The 17,401-nt window shown below is 41.6% G+C and overlaps 1 protein-coding gene across 4 annotated transcripts in view; it reads left to right on the plus strand.

Moving 5' to 3' along the window:
• The window catches only part of hspa12b (heat shock protein family A (Hsp70) member 12B), a 39,299-nt gene extending 23,698 nt beyond the window's left edge, over positions 1-15,601 (plus strand). For all 4 annotated transcript variants that reach the window (XM_088348699.1, XM_088348697.1, XM_088348695.1 and 1 more), the window contains 7 exons: positions 184-361; positions 3,020-3,106; positions 5,486-5,590; positions 6,925-7,183; positions 9,454-9,557; positions 11,755-11,945; positions 14,592-15,601. In XM_088348699.1, the coding sequence (XP_088204825.1) occupies positions 184-361; positions 3,020-3,106; positions 5,486-5,590; positions 6,925-7,183; positions 9,454-9,557; positions 11,755-11,945; positions 14,592-15,047 (1,380 nt within the window). In that variant the 3' untranslated portion in view covers positions 15,048-15,601. The remainder of the gene's footprint in view (positions 1-183; positions 362-3,019; positions 3,107-5,485; positions 5,591-6,924; positions 7,184-9,453; positions 9,558-11,754; positions 11,946-14,591) is intronic.
• The last annotated feature ends 1,800 nt before the right edge of the window (positions 15,602-17,401 follow it).

Raw genomic sequence — 17,401 nt, forward strand, 5'->3', positions numbered from 1 at the left:
AAATAATTGTGCCTTGGATCAAGGTTGGTAAATACTGCTTTAACCACGTAGCAACTGGAGTAATGGGAGTAAAGGGTATACAGTGCAATTGTGAGTTTCTCTTTTCCTTTTTGAAGTTTGAGAACACCAAAGAAGCCAACACCTCCTTTTTGTCCCCAATATGGTTCCTTGTCCGCTTTCCAGGCAGGTCTGGTGTCCCCCAACTGTCCCGAACAGCTCCTGATCGCTCTGGAACCGGAGGCGGCCTCTATTTACTGCCGCAAACTGCGCCTCCACCAGGTGACTGACCTGAGCCTTCCGCCAGCCGCAAACGGCGTGGATGCCAACGGTTCGCTGCCTTTTGACTCCAGCTTCCGGCAAGGTGGGTTAACTTTTGGGTTTATAATTGATAATATAATCAAGATGTAAAAATCATATGTCTTGATACACACACAAGATTAAAAATTGCATATATAAATCACAGATATATGTATGGCGCTGCAAAATACATGATTCACACTTGATTTTTTCTCCTAAATAGTCCTGGTGAAATTAGAAAAATGCCTTTGAAAGTCTGTAAAAAGTGCTTGACTTTGGGCATGAGAAAGGTGTATAAAGCCTGAGTCTAAGAACTGAGGAACAACAGGCAAACTAATCATTATTCAGCATAAGAATTTCACCAAAATACAGCCGACCCCCCTCTGCACTCCGCAGCTCCACTTACAAGTCATTCCAAGATCCATTTATTCTCTCACATATGTGCACTCACACACATACACTGAACACAGGATATTGTGATTGGAACAAGGTGCAGCCAGGCTATGATCTCACCCTCTCCTGGCTTTTCATTTGGACTCAATTTTCTTTTTTTTTTTTGGATTAACTCTCACCTTTTATTATGATGTTTTCGGGGCGGGGGTTTCTGTACCTCACACTGATCCAGTGTCTTTTAACCAGTGTGCCGTGATCCCTTATCTCATGTGCCACAGGAAATTGCACAACTTTATTATTGTTAAAAGCATGCCATTGCTCAAATTATCTGCTTTCTTCCAGTGATTAACTGAGTAACTGTAACAATCATCCATATGGGAATCATCAGCACAGCCCAGAAAACCATCGGCTGCTCTCTGCCGTGTTTGGTGGACATTGCTGACAACATTATAAAGTACTCTTCTCACCCTAGCTAGCTACCAGCCAGTTGACTTGATGCCCTTTTGCAAGGCATGCTATAGGTCCCTTAAAACAAGGACTAATAAGCACAAAGACAGGTTCTTCCCAAGGGACACCACCACCCTAAACAGGCACACAAAACTGAAAAAAACAGAAATAAAATAAAAATAAAATATATAAAAATATATATATATATATATATATATATATATATATATATATATATATATGCACAGTGGCCTGCGAAACTATTTGGCCCCCTTGAACTTTGTGACCTTTTACCACATTTCAGACTTCAAACATAAAGAAATAAAACTGTAATTTTTTGTGAAGAATCACCAAAAAGTGGGACACAATCATGAAGTGGAACATACTTTATTGGATATTTTAAACTTCTTTAACGAATAAAAAACGAAAAAGTGGGTGTTCAAAATGATTCAGCCCCTTTACTTTCTGTGCAGCAAACTCCGTCCAGAAGTTCAGTGAGGATCTTTCAACGATTCAATGTTGATCTAAATGACGAACGATGATAAAAGGAATCCACCTGTGTGTAATCAAGTCTCTGTATAATGCACCTGCACTGTGATAGTCTCAGAGATCTGTTTAAAGCACAGAGAGCATCACAAAGAACAAGGAACACACCAGACATGTCCGAGATACTGTTGTGAAGAAGATTAAAGCTACATTTGGATACAAAAACATTTCCCAAGGTTTAAACATCCCAAGGAGCACCGTGCAAGCAATAATGTTGAAATGGAAGGAGTATCAGACCACTGCAAATCTACCAAGATATATAATATAATGAAATCCCAAATTAAGATAAGTAAAACAAGATACTTGTTATTTAGACATGATTATTTTATCTTTGCAAGGACATTTTGTATTATTACCACCTCCTAGTGGTACAAAAAACTTATTTTTTTTTAATTGATTTGTACAAGCAAAAATACACTTCCATACAAACATGCTTTTTCTTAAATACTTATAGGTTGAGAAATTTGTATTTATTTTAAGTAATGTGTGGTTCACCTCAAAAGAGTTGACATGATTGCTCCCAAAACAACAAACCGAGTGAAAGGCTGGGCAAAAAAATGAGAAACAAAATGGTGTAGTTTTGTTAATTTGAGTCTCTGTCGTTTTTTTCTTATTTCTTGTGCTTTGAAGCACTCATTTCCTGGCTGCACTACACAGTAAAGTCACATCTACTGGTCAAATATTACAGTGTCCCACTAGAAAAACAAAACTTGAAACTGGTGCCAGGAATTCATTTTTGAACATTTTCGACAAACATAGTGCCTTGAGATTTTTTAATGCTAAGAAAGTGCCTTGGCTTTAAAAACGATGAAAAACACTGCATGAATCATCTTGGTTATTCCATCATTCCACTTCAGGAAAGAGACATTTCTACACACATCTATTTCTGTAATTTGAATCGTTTGCAAACTTGGACCCTCATCCACACATATGTGGACTATAAAAGTTCTTTGTTTCCGATCCGACACGCACACACATGCGGACCGCACACATGACCTCAAAGGACAAAATTCAGCGCTGCTCAAATTTCAATCACATACGTCTCACTTGATGTTCTGCATTACGCCAACTCTGCTGGCCAGGCTGGTTTCTGAGGGAAACGCTCCACACTGCTAAACCTGATTGGACCAACACACATTCTTTCACTCACTGAAACAAGGATGTTTATTTTCCTAATTCCACATCGTCTTGGACTATCCATCATCTTGAAGCCGTGACATCTCGTTGCCCGAGCATAGTTCTGCTCGACATGTTATGTGTGTGGGGGACAGAATTCTGGGTGAAAAGCATTAACCCCCATCTAAGTAATGATTTTTTTATTTTTATTTTTTTGCAGCCAGGGAGCAATTGAGGCGGTCCAGACACAGCAGGACCTTCATAGTGGAGAGCGGAACTGGAGAACTGTGGTCCGAGCTGCAGACCGGTGAGGTTTTTCTGCTCGTCGTGCTTTATCGACCAGCTCAGTGGCCTTGGGGGTAGGGCGCCTGCCCCGAGACTGGGAGGTTGCTGGTTCAAGCCTCGGCCGAGTCATACCCAAGACTTACAACATTGGTACTCATTGCCTCCCTGGAATTGGGTGGTTTGGTCACCTAATGACTCCCAACACATCAGTTGGGTTGAGCGAAGGGGCTGGAAATCCCCTCCTCTGTATCAATCTCCCAGAAAGAGTCAGAAATATGAACGTGTTCCTGACTCTAGCCACCTCCCATTAGGGGACATGGCTCCGGTTTTTATATATATATGTATATATATATATATATATATATATATTTATATATATATATATGTATATATATATATATATATATATATATATATATATATATATATATATATATATATATATATGTATATATATATATATATATATATATATATATATATATATATATATATATATATATATATATATATATATATTATATTCTCATCTCACAGCTACTTATCCTCAGTAGGGTCGCGGGGGTGCTGGAGCCCATCCCAGCAATCATCGGGCAAGGGGCAGGGGACACCCTGAACTGGTTGCCAGCCAATCGCAGGGCACACGGGGACAGACAACTCACTCGCTCATTCACACCTAGGGACAATTTGGACCGACCAATTCACCTGAAATGCATGTTTTTGGAATGTGGGAGGAAACCGGAGTGCCCGGAGGAAACCCACGCAGGCACGGGAAGCACATACAAACTCCGCACAGGAAGTCTGGAGCTGGATTTGAACCCACGCAAGAGGTTCCCAAGACATGAACTGTGCCGCACATGCGCTAACCACTGTGCTGTCGTGCTGCCCATACATTTATATATATTTATAAATATATATATATACATATATATATATATATATATAACTCATCTCATCTCATTAGCTGCACCGCTTCTCCTCAGTAGGGTCGCGGGGGTGCTGGAGCCCATCCCAGCAATCATCGGGCAGTGGGCAGGGGACACCCTGAACTGCCAATCGCAGGGCACACAGGGACAGTGAGTCTGGAGCTGGATATGAACCCACACAGGAGATTCCCAAGACATGAACTGTGCCGCACATGCACTAACCACTGCGCCGCCGTGCTGCCTACATCTCCACCTCCCTTACCCTACGTTGACATTCTCAGTGAAATGGCCTCAGCTCCAATTTGAGCTCGGAGTCAAAAATACCGCCTACATTTTTAACACAATTCGAAGGTCTAATTTATTGTAGTTTTAGCAAAAAAAAATCTGTCTGACTTTCTGGGCTGATGACTAAGACCTGTAGGAAGCTCTCTGCCATCCACGACTTAATATCTAGACAGCACTTTGAAATGGTATCTAAAGGACTTTTGTCATCAAGGGGACACGGCAATCTACAGCTGTGTGTCATCTGCACAACCATGGAAACCGACGCCCTGTCTCCTGATGTCGTCCCCAAGGGAAAGTATTTACAAATTCACAAGTACCAGGCTTAAGATTGAACCTTGAGGAACCCCACATTTAACTTCATTGTTTCTGGAGGAACATGCATCTATACTTGCTAAGAAATTTCAGGCTGTACGGTAGGAATTAAAGCAGTTCAAAATAGTATCATAGATGCCTACTAGGTTTCCGAGTTTATTTCATAAAACATTGTGATCTACTGTGTTAAGGGCAGCACAGAGATCCACTAGTTTATTCAAATCTATATCGTATCTGATATAATTGAAAATCTTAAAAAGGAAATTCTCTGTGGTTGATCCACAAACCAGACTGAAATTTCATCAAAATGTTGTTTTATTCTAAAAAAAATAAATAAAAGAACACAGCTGAATAGAAAGGTTTTCAAAAATTTCACTAAAATCAGTGTGTCGGACAATGGCAATTGTTTAAAATACTCGACTCTAAATTGTTCTTTTTTAGGAATAGTGGAAGGGAAAACTCGTTTCTGGAAAGAAAAATTGTCTTTATTTAAAATCTGTTCCTCAAAGAATCCATTAATGTCTTTGAAGGAGATAAGGGCCACGTTTTGGGTTGATTTGAGAGAAAACTTGCATCAAACAAGGTAAAACCTTCCAGTGTTTTTTTAGCTAAAATTCATTGCTACAGGCTAAAATGCTGGACCTGATTTCAGTCATTATACTCTACCCCCCAATGGCCTCTCAGCTCCTTTTCCCGTACACACACATTTAATTTTATTTTCTGCTGAACTCGGCATACTTGAGGCAACCTTATCATAAACACTCGGCAAAGAGGGAGGGCGGTAAGGCTCCTCTAAATTGTTTGTGTTGCTAAAAGAGGAGAATTAAGGGAGCAAAATTGTGTTTCTTGGTTCGTACTTAAAGCAACTTTTCCTGCAGGTGACAAGTACATTGTTGCAGACTGCGGAGGAGGAACGGTGGATTTGACGGTCCATCAAATCCAACAGCCTGAAGGGACGCTTAAAGAGCTCTACAAGGCCTCAGGTGCTGTTTGCTAGAACCTGCAAAATCTTGTCACATCGTATATTATACAAATATTCATTAACGCACAAAAAAGTCAAACAAAAGAGTCTTTGTTAACTCATTCCCTGCCAGTGATTACTATATGCGTCAAAGATACTGTCATGATTACTGATGTGACTCAGCTGTGCCCGGTTATTTGGCGCCAACTGCCGCGGGTTCTGATTGGCTCCCTAGCACTATTTGAACCCAGTCCTGTCTGTCCCCAGTTGTCAGTCCATCTGCGAACCTCAGTTTATACTAGGCAAGCCTTTTCGACCCTGACTCCCACCTGTCCCGTTTTTGCTCCCGTCTGTCTCCGGCTGCGACCTGTTTTGCTCCTGACAATGTCTGCTCTCACGTCCTGGCTTTCGACCCTCTTTGTCCCCGACTATGTCTACCCCCCTGTTCTGGCTTACGACTTTTTTCCAACCCCGACCACACCTTGCTCTCCCAGTCCCGGCTACCGACTCAGTAGGGTCGCGGGGGTGCTGGAGCCCATCCCAGCTATCTTCGGGCAGTGGGCAGGGGACATCCTGAACTGGTTGCCAGCAAGACAAGATGTCTCATCTCATCTCATTAGCTGCACCGCTTATCCTCAGTAGGGTGGCGGGGGTGGTGGAGCCCATCCCAGCAATCATCGGGCAGTGGGCAGGGGACACCCTGAACTGGTTGCCAGCCAATCGCAGGGCACACGGGGACAGACAACTCACTCGCTCATTCACACCTAGGGACAACTTGGACCGGCCAATTCACCTGAAATGCATGTTTTTGGAATGTGGGAGGAAACCGGAGTGCCCGGAGGAAACCCACGCAAGCACGGGGAGAACATACAAACTCTGCATAGGAAGTCCGGTAGCTGGATTTGAACCCACACAGGAGGTTCTCAAGACTTTAGAACTGTGCCGCACACACTCTAACCACTGCACCGCCGTGCTGCCCCAAGACAAATGTGTTTAATAATAATAAAAAAAAAAAAGTTTTTGAAAAATATATTTAAGTCCGCTACAAAAATTGTTATAAGCTGTACACAATTGGAAAGGATCAAAAAACATAAAATATGGGAAATATAAATTGACAGGTATTAAATGTCCAAAATGCAGTACATAGACTACTTTGAGAGAATATTTTTAGGGAGTAGCGGGTCACAAAGGGGGACAAAACTAAACAGCTTTTTTTTTTTATTTGTAGTACTTTAAAAAAAAATATACTGCAAGCTGAATTAAAAAAACGTGACAAGGCTGGGTTGTATGTGGCCCACAGGCCATAGTTTGCCCACCCCTGCCCGAGGTCCTTTTCAACAGTTTGTCTGCCCCCAGGTGGTCCATACGGGGCTGTCGGCGTGGACCTGGCTTTCGAATCCATGCTCAGTGAGATTTTTGGGGACGACTTCATTCGAAGCTTCAAAGCCAAGCGTCCGGCTGCCTGGGTGGACCTCACCATCGCCTTTGAGGCCAGGAAGCGCACAGCAGCCCCAGGCAGGGTCAATGCCCTCAACATCTCTCTGCCCTTCTCCTTCATCGACTACTACAAAAGACACAGGGGGCAGAGCGTGGAGGCTGCCCTAAGGAGAAGCAAGTCAGTGGTCTTTCTCTGAAACATTTCCTAGCATCTTCTATATCACTGGTTCTCAACTGGTCTTACTACAGGACCTACCATTTCACCCTAATGACAAGATGAGACCCAAATCAAGAAAAAGAAGTTCCACTTTTTAAATGTATTAGATGAGAGGATCGTGGAGTTTAAAGTAGAGTGACACCCTGCTATTTTGTTATTTCTCCCACTTTGAAATCATGGAGTGGTCTGAAATTTTAATCGTAGGTGCATGTCCACTGTGAGAGAGATAAACTAAAAAGAAAAATCCAGAAGTCCCAACGCATGATTTTTTTAACGATTTATTTGTGTGATGTAGTTGCAAATAAGTATTTGAACACCTGAAAAAATGAAAGTTAATATTTGGCACAGTAGCCTTTGTTTGCTGTTACAGAGATCAAATGTTTCCTATAGTTTTTTACCAGGTTTGCACACACTGCAGGAGGGATCTTGGCCCACTCCTACACACAGATCTTCTCTACATCAGTCAGGTTTCAGGTCAGTTGCTGAGAAACACGGAGTTTGAGCTCCCTCCAAAGATTTTCGATTGGGTTCAGGTCTGGAGACTGGCTGGGCCATGCTAGAACCTAGATATTTTCCTTACGGAGCCACTCCTTGGTTTTCATGGCTGTGTGCTTCGGGTCGTTGTGGTGTTGGAAGACCCAGCCACGACCCATCTTCAATGCTCTGACTGAGGGAAGGATGTTTCCTCAAAATCTCACAATACACGGCCCCAGTCATCCTCTCTTTAATGCAGTGCACCCGTCCTATCCCGTGTGCAGAAAACCACCCCCAAAGCATGATGCTACCACCTTTCTGAGAATCATTGAGACCGCATGAAGTAATATCTTGCATGGGGCTCCACTCCGTTTAGGATTGACCGTCATGTTTGGCTTTTTCCATTTTGTAATGATTGCTCCAACAGTGGCCTTTTTTTTCATCAAGCTGCTTGGCAATTGCTCCATAGCCTTTTCTAGCCTTGTGGAGGTGTACAATTTTGTCTTTGGTGTCTTTGTACAAGTTAAAGTCTTCCTGTGATTGTATTGGGTGGACAGCCATCTTTATGCAGCTAATGACCTCAAACAGGTACATCTGATTCAGGGTGATACATGGAGTGCAGTTGGACTTCTATTGGCCGGAATAACAGGTCTTTCAGGGTCAGAATTCTAGATAATACACAGGTGTTCTTTACTTATTTGCAGCTGTATCACACAAATAAATTGTTTAAAAACCATGCATTGGGATTTCTGGATTTTTCTTTTTAGTTTATCTCTCTCATAGTAGACATGCACCTATGATGAAAATTCCACCGTGATTTCTAAGTGGGAGAAATAGAAAAATAGCAGAGTGTTCAAATGCTTATTTTCTTTACTGTATATTCACCTTTTTTCAGAAAAACAAAATGACCAACAAAATCAAAACAAGTTCAAGTGATGTAATTACCTGTCGTCGTATAAAGGCCTACAACATAGCATGTAAGAGACCCCATAAGACAAATTCAAAATATCCACATACTAAAATAACTTTAATTTTGTTTATCATGTTGTTAATTGATGAATGAATGGCTTTTATTGTCATTACACAAGTATAACGCAATTTGATGGTTTCTCCTTTGTGTGCAAAAAGAAAATAAAATTAAAAAGGTAAACATTTGAAAAAGGATACAAATTATGTATAATTAATAGATTAATATATTGGTAAATGGTAATAGCTAGATACATAAATGTTTTAATCTATTTAGTGGACATTTCAACAGGGCTTCAATGCAAACAGCACCCGTACACCATTTTCGTCTTACGCGATCGTTTCCTTTTTCAACACGATCGTTGTTGTCATTGTTTTCCACTTTTCTTTTCGTTGTCACAATATGTTCAACCCATTTTGTAACAATGATAATAAAGGTATATTCTATTCCATTCTATTCTTTCACCTTTTCCCTAACTTTCTAAAGGAAATAAAACCAATCAAAATAAAATGAGATGTGGTCCCTCTCAAACCAACGAATGACTGAACAGGAAGAAGAGATCAAACATGGTATAGTCGCCATCTACTGTTAAGTAGTGGAACTGACCCTCCTTTTTCTTCTTGTTAGCTTTATTTTGCCAAGACAAAGGCCTGCCACCCACTGAAATAGAGTCCACACCCCACTTTTGGGTCCTGACCCACCGGTTGAGAAACACTGCTCTATATACCTGTAAATCGAGAGAGAGAGGATTTTTCTGTTTACTTTTCATTGCTCGACTTGTCTGTTCCAGCATGAACATCGTGAAGTGGTCGTCTCAGGGTATGCTGCGGCTCACCCAGGAAGCCATGAACGAACTCTTTCAGCCCACCATCACCAATATTGTGCGACACATCGGTGAGAATATATTATGAGAATTGATGAAAATAGATGGCAAGCACTGTTCATACTGGATACTAACAATGGACAGTATGGAGGACCAATCCTACCATATGTAGAAACAAATGTATAAATAAATACCGACAACTATATGCCGTAATGTATGAAAGCATAAATCATGTGATACCTAACCATATGGCATAAAGGCAATTTATTCATATATGTATGCATTTTCTACTTTACTCATTTATATATTAATTTATTTTGACCAAATAATACTTAAATAAGGAGGCCTATTGGAGTCAGAACCCACACAGACAGAGGACCCAAACGCGTAACGTTTTCACATAAGCTTTATTTTACGGGAATGGGGCAGTCATGCGCGTGGACACAAACGCCAGGGATGCGGCGATCGCTCGGTGGAAGAAGTGAGACTGAGAAGTCAAAGGCAGATAGATGAGATCGAGGCCGGACTGAACAGATGGGATCGATACAGGACACACGGGTAGATACAGGACGGGATGGACGAGATCGATACCAGATACTGGAGCAAGATACCGGACAGGAGGAGACAGACAGGATCGATTGGGGATACTGGATACACGAGCAGGACACTGGACAGAGTCAAAACACAAGTCTTGAGAGTGCAGAGGTTTGTTGACGGACTGACAAGGAGTGAATGAGAGCACTGAGTTTAAATAGGTGGCAAGCCAATCAGGCAACGGGCCGCAGCTGGCACCAAACGGGCGGGGCCAAGTGAGAGCATTGGGCAACCGTGACAATTGGTTGATCACTGATGAACGAATCGGGTATACCAGCATCAAAGAAATGGCTAGTGGGCCAGACCAGGCCCCCCCAACTTATTTAATCCAGCCTGCAAGATAATGTTGAGAGAAGCACAAGAGAAAAACGAGCCACATTTAGTCAAATAATGACATGCGATTTTAGATATGACCACTAGATATCGCCAAAGTTAAGCGCCAATCGCAAAAGTACTATTTGAAACAAAGAACCACCCACAGATATCAACCAGATTATATTTGAAGCAACAAAGTTCCCAAATTCAGGTTAATGTTTCACAAAAAAAACTGAAAAAAAAGGAAAATATTATAATACTTTGCAGTTAAATGAGTATTTGTGTGCTATTTTTTTGTCACTTTTCAGTTTGCAAGAGTTTCCACGATTGTGTAAACTGTAGTGAAGTAAACTGTCGTGAAAATAAATTATATTGTTCTTTTGCTTTTTGTTTTACAAATTCACTGTTAATAAACATTGAAAGAGATTAAAACTTTGTGAAGAAAAAAAATATTGAGTGAAAAAAAAACCTGAATAATCACTTTATAATCTAATTTTACACCCTTGAATCATAAATTGCTTGTGAGCTTCTAAAAGATCCCCAACCCTACACTTTTTAGTCCTTCTTTTTTATGTTGCTCCTGAGCTATAACGAGTTTCACATCCCCAGGCTCAACATGAGTTGAAAAGCTCAGCTAGTTTAACCCTCCCTTTTTTGAATGTATTTATTTTTACTTTTATTTTGAGATAAGGCAGAACTGGTCCTCAATAAGACAAACCCGTAGAGGGTCCAACAAAAAGTATTCGTTTCAAGGTGTTATAAAACTTTTAGAAATGTATAAAGAAATGCATACCATTTAGTATTTTTCTTTGTGACACCAAAAAAGTTAAAAGTCCTCATGCAAAGTTTTTTCCCGGTACTATACTGCCCTCTAGGTCGCCAAGTTGCACACATCAGAAGCAACTGTCAAATAATCAACTCATTGAAGCAAACAAGTTGCTTGTTGATCGTTATTCACTACTTCTTAAGTTTAAACTTAAATAAGGAGAGAAGGCACCAATGGATTTTGAACTTTCAAGCAGACCGGGGAAAGAAGCCTTTAGATAAGGAAATCAGACCCTGCCCTGAGGCACTCCCCACACCACCTTCTTTTTATCTAATCTTTAATGCTACAAAAAGCAAATCAGCCTAAAATGATATGGAAATCGAACCACAGCACATGATTGGCCGATAGCAACAAATATCTAAACATTGCACAATAGTTCGAAATATGGACAACTGTAGTCAAAATATGAAACTGGCATCCTGTGATATTTCCTTTGCAGGTGCCCAAGATTAAAAACAGAATCGACGCACCAGTTATCCTTCGATTATGATATTTTCGGGTACTGTACTCAATTTAAACCGATTTATTTTCAGAGGAACTGATGTCGAAGCCCGAGGTGTGCGGCGTTCGTTTCCTTTTCCTGGTGGGCGGATTTGCAGAGTCACCCATGCTTCAGAAAGCGGTCCAGAAAGCAGTAGGCCGCATTTGCCGCATCATTATTCCCCACAATGTCGGCCTCGCCATCCTGAAGGGCGCCGTGCTCTTCGGGCTTGACCCTACGGTGGTGAGTACGCGTCAAATAAAACATATCAATTTATATAAAAGCAGTACAGGAAACCGAGCAATATCACTGAAACTTGTAGTGCTTACCTGGCTTAGTGAGGTCCTCGGATGGTTCCCTTATGTTTCGGTCCGGAGCCTTCGTTCAGAAAATGCCGGTCTACCCGTGATCCCAAGAGCCAAGAAGAGATCAGCAGGTTCGAGAGCGTTCTTCATTCGGGCCCCGGTGCTGTGGAATGCTCTTACCCCTGAGATTCGATCTGCAACCTCAGTGGAACTGTTTAAATCTAGACACACTTCTATTCTTAGCTTATGAATGACCTATATTTCATTTAATTCCATGTTGACAATGTCTGTGTATTGTTTGTTATTGCAACATCCGTTGCAGCCTGGTCATCCTGGAAGGGGGATTATCTCATGTGCGGTCCATTCTCAAGGTTTCTTCCTCATGCTGAGGTTTTTGAGTTTTTCCTTGCCCTCATGTAGGTTTTAGATCAGGGGATGGTGTCATAATAGTCTGTGGTTGCAATAATCTGTGGTCTCTACAGCCCTTTGAGACTCCTCGTGATTAAGGGTGTCACAAATAGACATGACTTGACTCATCCTCAGGTTTTTTTAGTTTTTCCTTGCCCTCATGTAGGTTTTAGGTCAAGGGATGGTGTAATAATAGTCTGTAGTTTGCAATAGTCTGTGACCTGTGCAGCCCTTTGAGACTCTTTGTGATTAAGGGCGTCAAAATGAACATGACTTGACTGATCCAGAGGTTTTTGAGTGTCTCCAGGCCCACATGTAAGTTTTAGGTCAGGGGATGGTGTCATAATAGTCTTTGGTTTGCAATAGTCTGGGATCTGTGCAGCCCTTTGAGACTCTTTGTGATTAAGGGCGTCACAAATAAACATGAATTGACTATAATGGGAAAGATCTTTACATACCGTATTTTCCACACTATAATTCGTACCCGTTTAAAACAGTGTTTTGGCATATATTCATCTTGCATACGGCACACTGAACTACAGTAAGAGCCACAGTGTACCTATAAGGCTCTTTACACACTCAAGGCATATTTTAATGCAATGATTAATCAGTTGATAAGTATCTTTGAAAATTGCAAACAATTGTTTGCAACAGGAATCCAACTCGGATTGCCGCGGTGGGGATGCTGACACTTTCCCAATAGACCACCGTTGGTACAGATGACATACAAAAAGGCATTCGAGCTTTTCTCATGATGACACCATTTTACTCACGGTGCCAGAAACACCGATTTGAGTAGTGTATTCCAAAAGGGGTTAACAGTCTTTTCACTTCTTCACCTGCGCACGAATGACCTCTTAGTTTAATTTGTATAGGTAAGTAAATGAGCTTGTATTTTGTTTTCTGTTTCTGTCTTTTGCAACATTATTGACGCAAAAGTGAAAAAGTGGACTGTTTGCACTACGCACTATGCAAATCAATGTTTCTGGCACCGTAAGTAAAAATAGTGTGCTAATGAGGTAAAGTCTAATGTATTTTAGTATGTCATCTGTACTGCTGGTGGTATAATAGTCAAGTGATAGTTTCCATTACCATTACTTACCTGGCAGGGGAGATACCATGATTATGAGAACCCTAGGACCTTAGCTCGGCCTTTTGGATGAGAGTAAGTGTCCCGGCTCATAGGCTTTGTAGCGTATTATGAACTGACCGATAACGGATAATGGATAATGAATAACGAAGATAGACCAATAACCCTTAAAAATCCCTCCCTCCCCACCCAAATGTATCGGTACGTAACGATAGAATTGTGAATATGCTTGATTGCAGCAAGGCTTTAAGGCTAGGACCTTAGCTTGGCCTTTTGGCTGAGAGTAAGGCTTTGTAGCGTATTATGAGCTGACCGATAACGGATAATGGATAATGAATAAAGAAGATAGAACAGTAACCCTTAAAAAATCCCCCCCCCCATTACCATTACGATCCCCGTACAAATCCCATGCATATCATGATGCATATACTGTATTGTATTGTGGTTTGGGCCACTGATGATTATCGATACAAAAGTATGCCGTCAAACCTCGTGTAGTATCCGTATGTATTTTCAATCTTATCCGTTTGCCGTAAAGGTAAGATTGGGCCTAAATAAATCCAGGCCTAACCGAACCCACGGGTATTAAAGCCCAAACCTGCCTGAGCCCAACCAATTAACGTGATTGGAGGGGCCGAGCCCAAAGCGAACACAAATTTTCTTATCATATCCGCACTTATCTGTGCGGACTCAGGAGGAGGAGGGATGATTTTTGCCGAGCGCCTAGACGCGGGCTGCGTGACAGGAGCTGGATTCCATTGCACAGAAAAAGAAAAAAAGAACAATGACAGGTGGATAATTTAAAAAAAATCAGTCAGAGAAGCCCAGCCCATACGTTTAAGGCCGGTGCCTATATGAATTTTGGGCTGGGTCTTCTGGCTAAGACCTTACCTCTAATCTGCAGTATGTAATGTCCACGGGGTTATAACGCGCCCTTTTCAAATTTCTGGCCAATTTGGGGTTTTTAGGTGCCCCTTGTAGTCCGTAAAATATGGTAAATTCGAATTGCCTTGAATATACCTCGTTTAGTAGTAATTGGTCACAGGGTTTTCAAAATCGGATATTGACAAAACTGTTCCCTCACAGGTACGAGTGCGTCGATGCCCGCTCACGTACGGTGTGGGGGTCTTAAATCGCTTCGTGGAGGGACGCCATCCCAGGGACAAGCTTCTCATCAAGGACGACCGGCAATGGTGCACAGATATCCTGGACCGCTTCGTGTCCGTGGACCAATCGGTGGCCTTGGGCGAGGTGGTAAGGCGGAGTTATACGCCGGCACGCCCGTGCCAAAGGAAGATCGTCATTAACGTTTACTGCAGCGCCACAGACGATGTTACTTACATTTCCGACCCGGGGGTCAGAAAATGCGGAATGGTGACGTTGGAACTGCCCGAGCTGTTATCGCCACCCGGCGCGGGAAACCGGGTAAGAAGAGAGATCAGGGCCTCCATGCAGTTTGGCGATACGGAAATCAAAGTTTCAGCTGTTGATGTCATATCCAAACGCTCTGTGAAGGCTTCCATTGACTTCCTGTCGAACTGAGGGGCAAACCGCTCCGTGAACATTTAAAAGCAGTTTGTAAATGTTTGACTCTGATTCATGAGATTGCTCAACTCAACTGTTGAATTTTGAAGACTCAATCCCATTACATCCCCTTTCACCTACTCACTTTGTCTAGTCTATCTTTGTCCTTCCACTTCTTTGGTAATGCAAGGGAACCATTCTATAAATAGGAACATACTGTATTTCCTATTTACATTACTTCAAGCCGCTTTTGTTGGGAGGCAACAAATGCGACATTTCTTCCTCTTTTTCCCTTTTAATTTAATTAACATTGGAACTGGTTACAAGAATTAACAAAGGTGTTTAAATTACAAAAAAAAGTGTCACCAGCGGCGTAAAGGTGGCGCAGCTCATCACCCTCAACACACCATTCCCACAGTCAAACATGGTGGTGGCAGCATCATGGTTTGGGCCTGCTTTTCTTCAGCAGGGACAGGAAAGATGGTTAAAATTGATGGGAAGATGGATGGAGCCAAAAACAGGACCATTCTGGAAGAAAATCTGATGGAGTCAACAAAAGACCCGAGACTGAGTACTGTACTTCATAAGGCGCCCGCTTTGAGACTGGGAGGTTCGGGTTCGCGCCCCGGCCGAGTCATTCCTAAGACTTAAAAAGTGGTCGGCGGCGCCCTCTCTTGGCTGCGGCTGCATCGGGTCAGATGCAATCGACATTTCGTTCTGTGTACATTGTTACACAGAATGACAATACAAGGAAATTATTATTATTATTATTATTTTCTTCCTGATCTTCATGGCAGTGTCCCTCTGTTGGAATTTAGGTTCCATAACAAAGTACAACATAAACATATATTTGGTACATTCCCTCCCAATGAAGCTGTGTCGCCCCCAACCTGACTCTGTGAAAGGAGAGTTGTGTGCATCAAGAATTTACATAGGATTCGTTTTCTTACCCTCCTTCGTAAAGGCTTTGCTAGAATACAGGGGAAATTTGGGGGAAAGTGGGACTAACTGGGTTTAAACCTATTACAGTACTTCATTTGTACTGTCCTCTACCTATAAACTAAAAGATTAACCCCTTACCGTTCCTGTAAAATTCGTCTGGAATCCCAATCCAAGAGGTACCCAAAGTAAATCGAATGCTGTCCTTGAACAGAGACTATAGACGGTTTTGGTCTCTTTTGAAAGGTAACAAGTTTTGTCATGGACTGAAATAATCACTGCAAGTGCTACTAACATTGAGTAATCGGAGTTAGAACACACAGAAATAGATTATTTTTCTTTAATTAAGTGCCTCGAGATAAATGCAGCATTGGCATCTTAGCAGGTGAGAGAATAGCTTGAAGCCTTACCTAGTACCTTATCAAATTATCATAATCTGAAATACTAAACCTTGTATTGTACTCATTATTCTAAGGCTAGCATTAGTTGTTTCTAAAATTGACCATTCGGAGACAACCGGTTTTCAACATTAAAACATTTCCAAATGTGTACTTTACTTTGGCCGTTTTTTTAGACATTGTGAAAGAGTTGTGAATTGTCTTTCCGCGTCTATCACTATTGTGCACACTTGCGCGTAGAAATGAATCACTAATGGCATTACACACACGCAGGGGTCTAATTTGAATACAATAGGGAAATCAGCATATCGATTTATTCAGAATTTCATTAGCTAACCAATGTGTCATTCATTATTTGAGTCAATTTCTAGTGGCTGACGTAGTTTGTAGGTAAAGGGGGCATCGTCTCTTAGAGATACAGGCCTGTAGAGGCAAGATATCAGAGTTTGGGGGCTAACAGCCTATAGAAAAAAAAAATCTTATTTTTAAACGGGATTTATGGGGCTTAAAAGATAGGTAGAAACATGCAACGTCCACCGATGCATATGTGCTATTCTAGGGATTATTTTTATCTGTGCATTATTGTGTAAATGTTTCTCACAGTGGGATTCATTAGACTACCGGATGTAGAGGACCAAGGTTGTCTATTATTGAACTTGATGGATGCAAGACAACTTCGGTGAGCTACCCCCTTCTTTTTTTCAAGTTTTCAGTTACAGTATCTTGTTTAAGACTGATCGTGATGTTTCTGTGTTTAAATTGTATGCATTAAATCCCAAAGGTTAAGCTTTTCAATATGTGACATTACATGTTTCAAAAACTGGTGATATCGTACAGACACCCATTTGCTTCTCAACCCTCCGACAGCGGGATGTTAAAGGGTTAAGCTTCCAATTTCCGGGCCTTTTCATTGCAGGATTGATCACCCATTTTGGGACTTCGATGGTAAATTTAACATACAGGTGTCTTCACCACATGAATGTGACAACTAGTATGTTATAATTTGCCACACCCGCCATGTGTTGGATTGCCATG

This window comes from Urocampus carinirostris, chromosome 11 (assembly GCF_059441175.1).
Source record: "Urocampus carinirostris isolate Australia breed hairy pipefish chromosome 11, RoL_Ucar_1.0, whole genome shotgun sequence".
In the NCBI taxonomy this organism is placed as follows: domain Eukaryota; kingdom Metazoa; phylum Chordata; class Actinopteri; order Syngnathiformes; family Syngnathidae; genus Urocampus; species Urocampus carinirostris.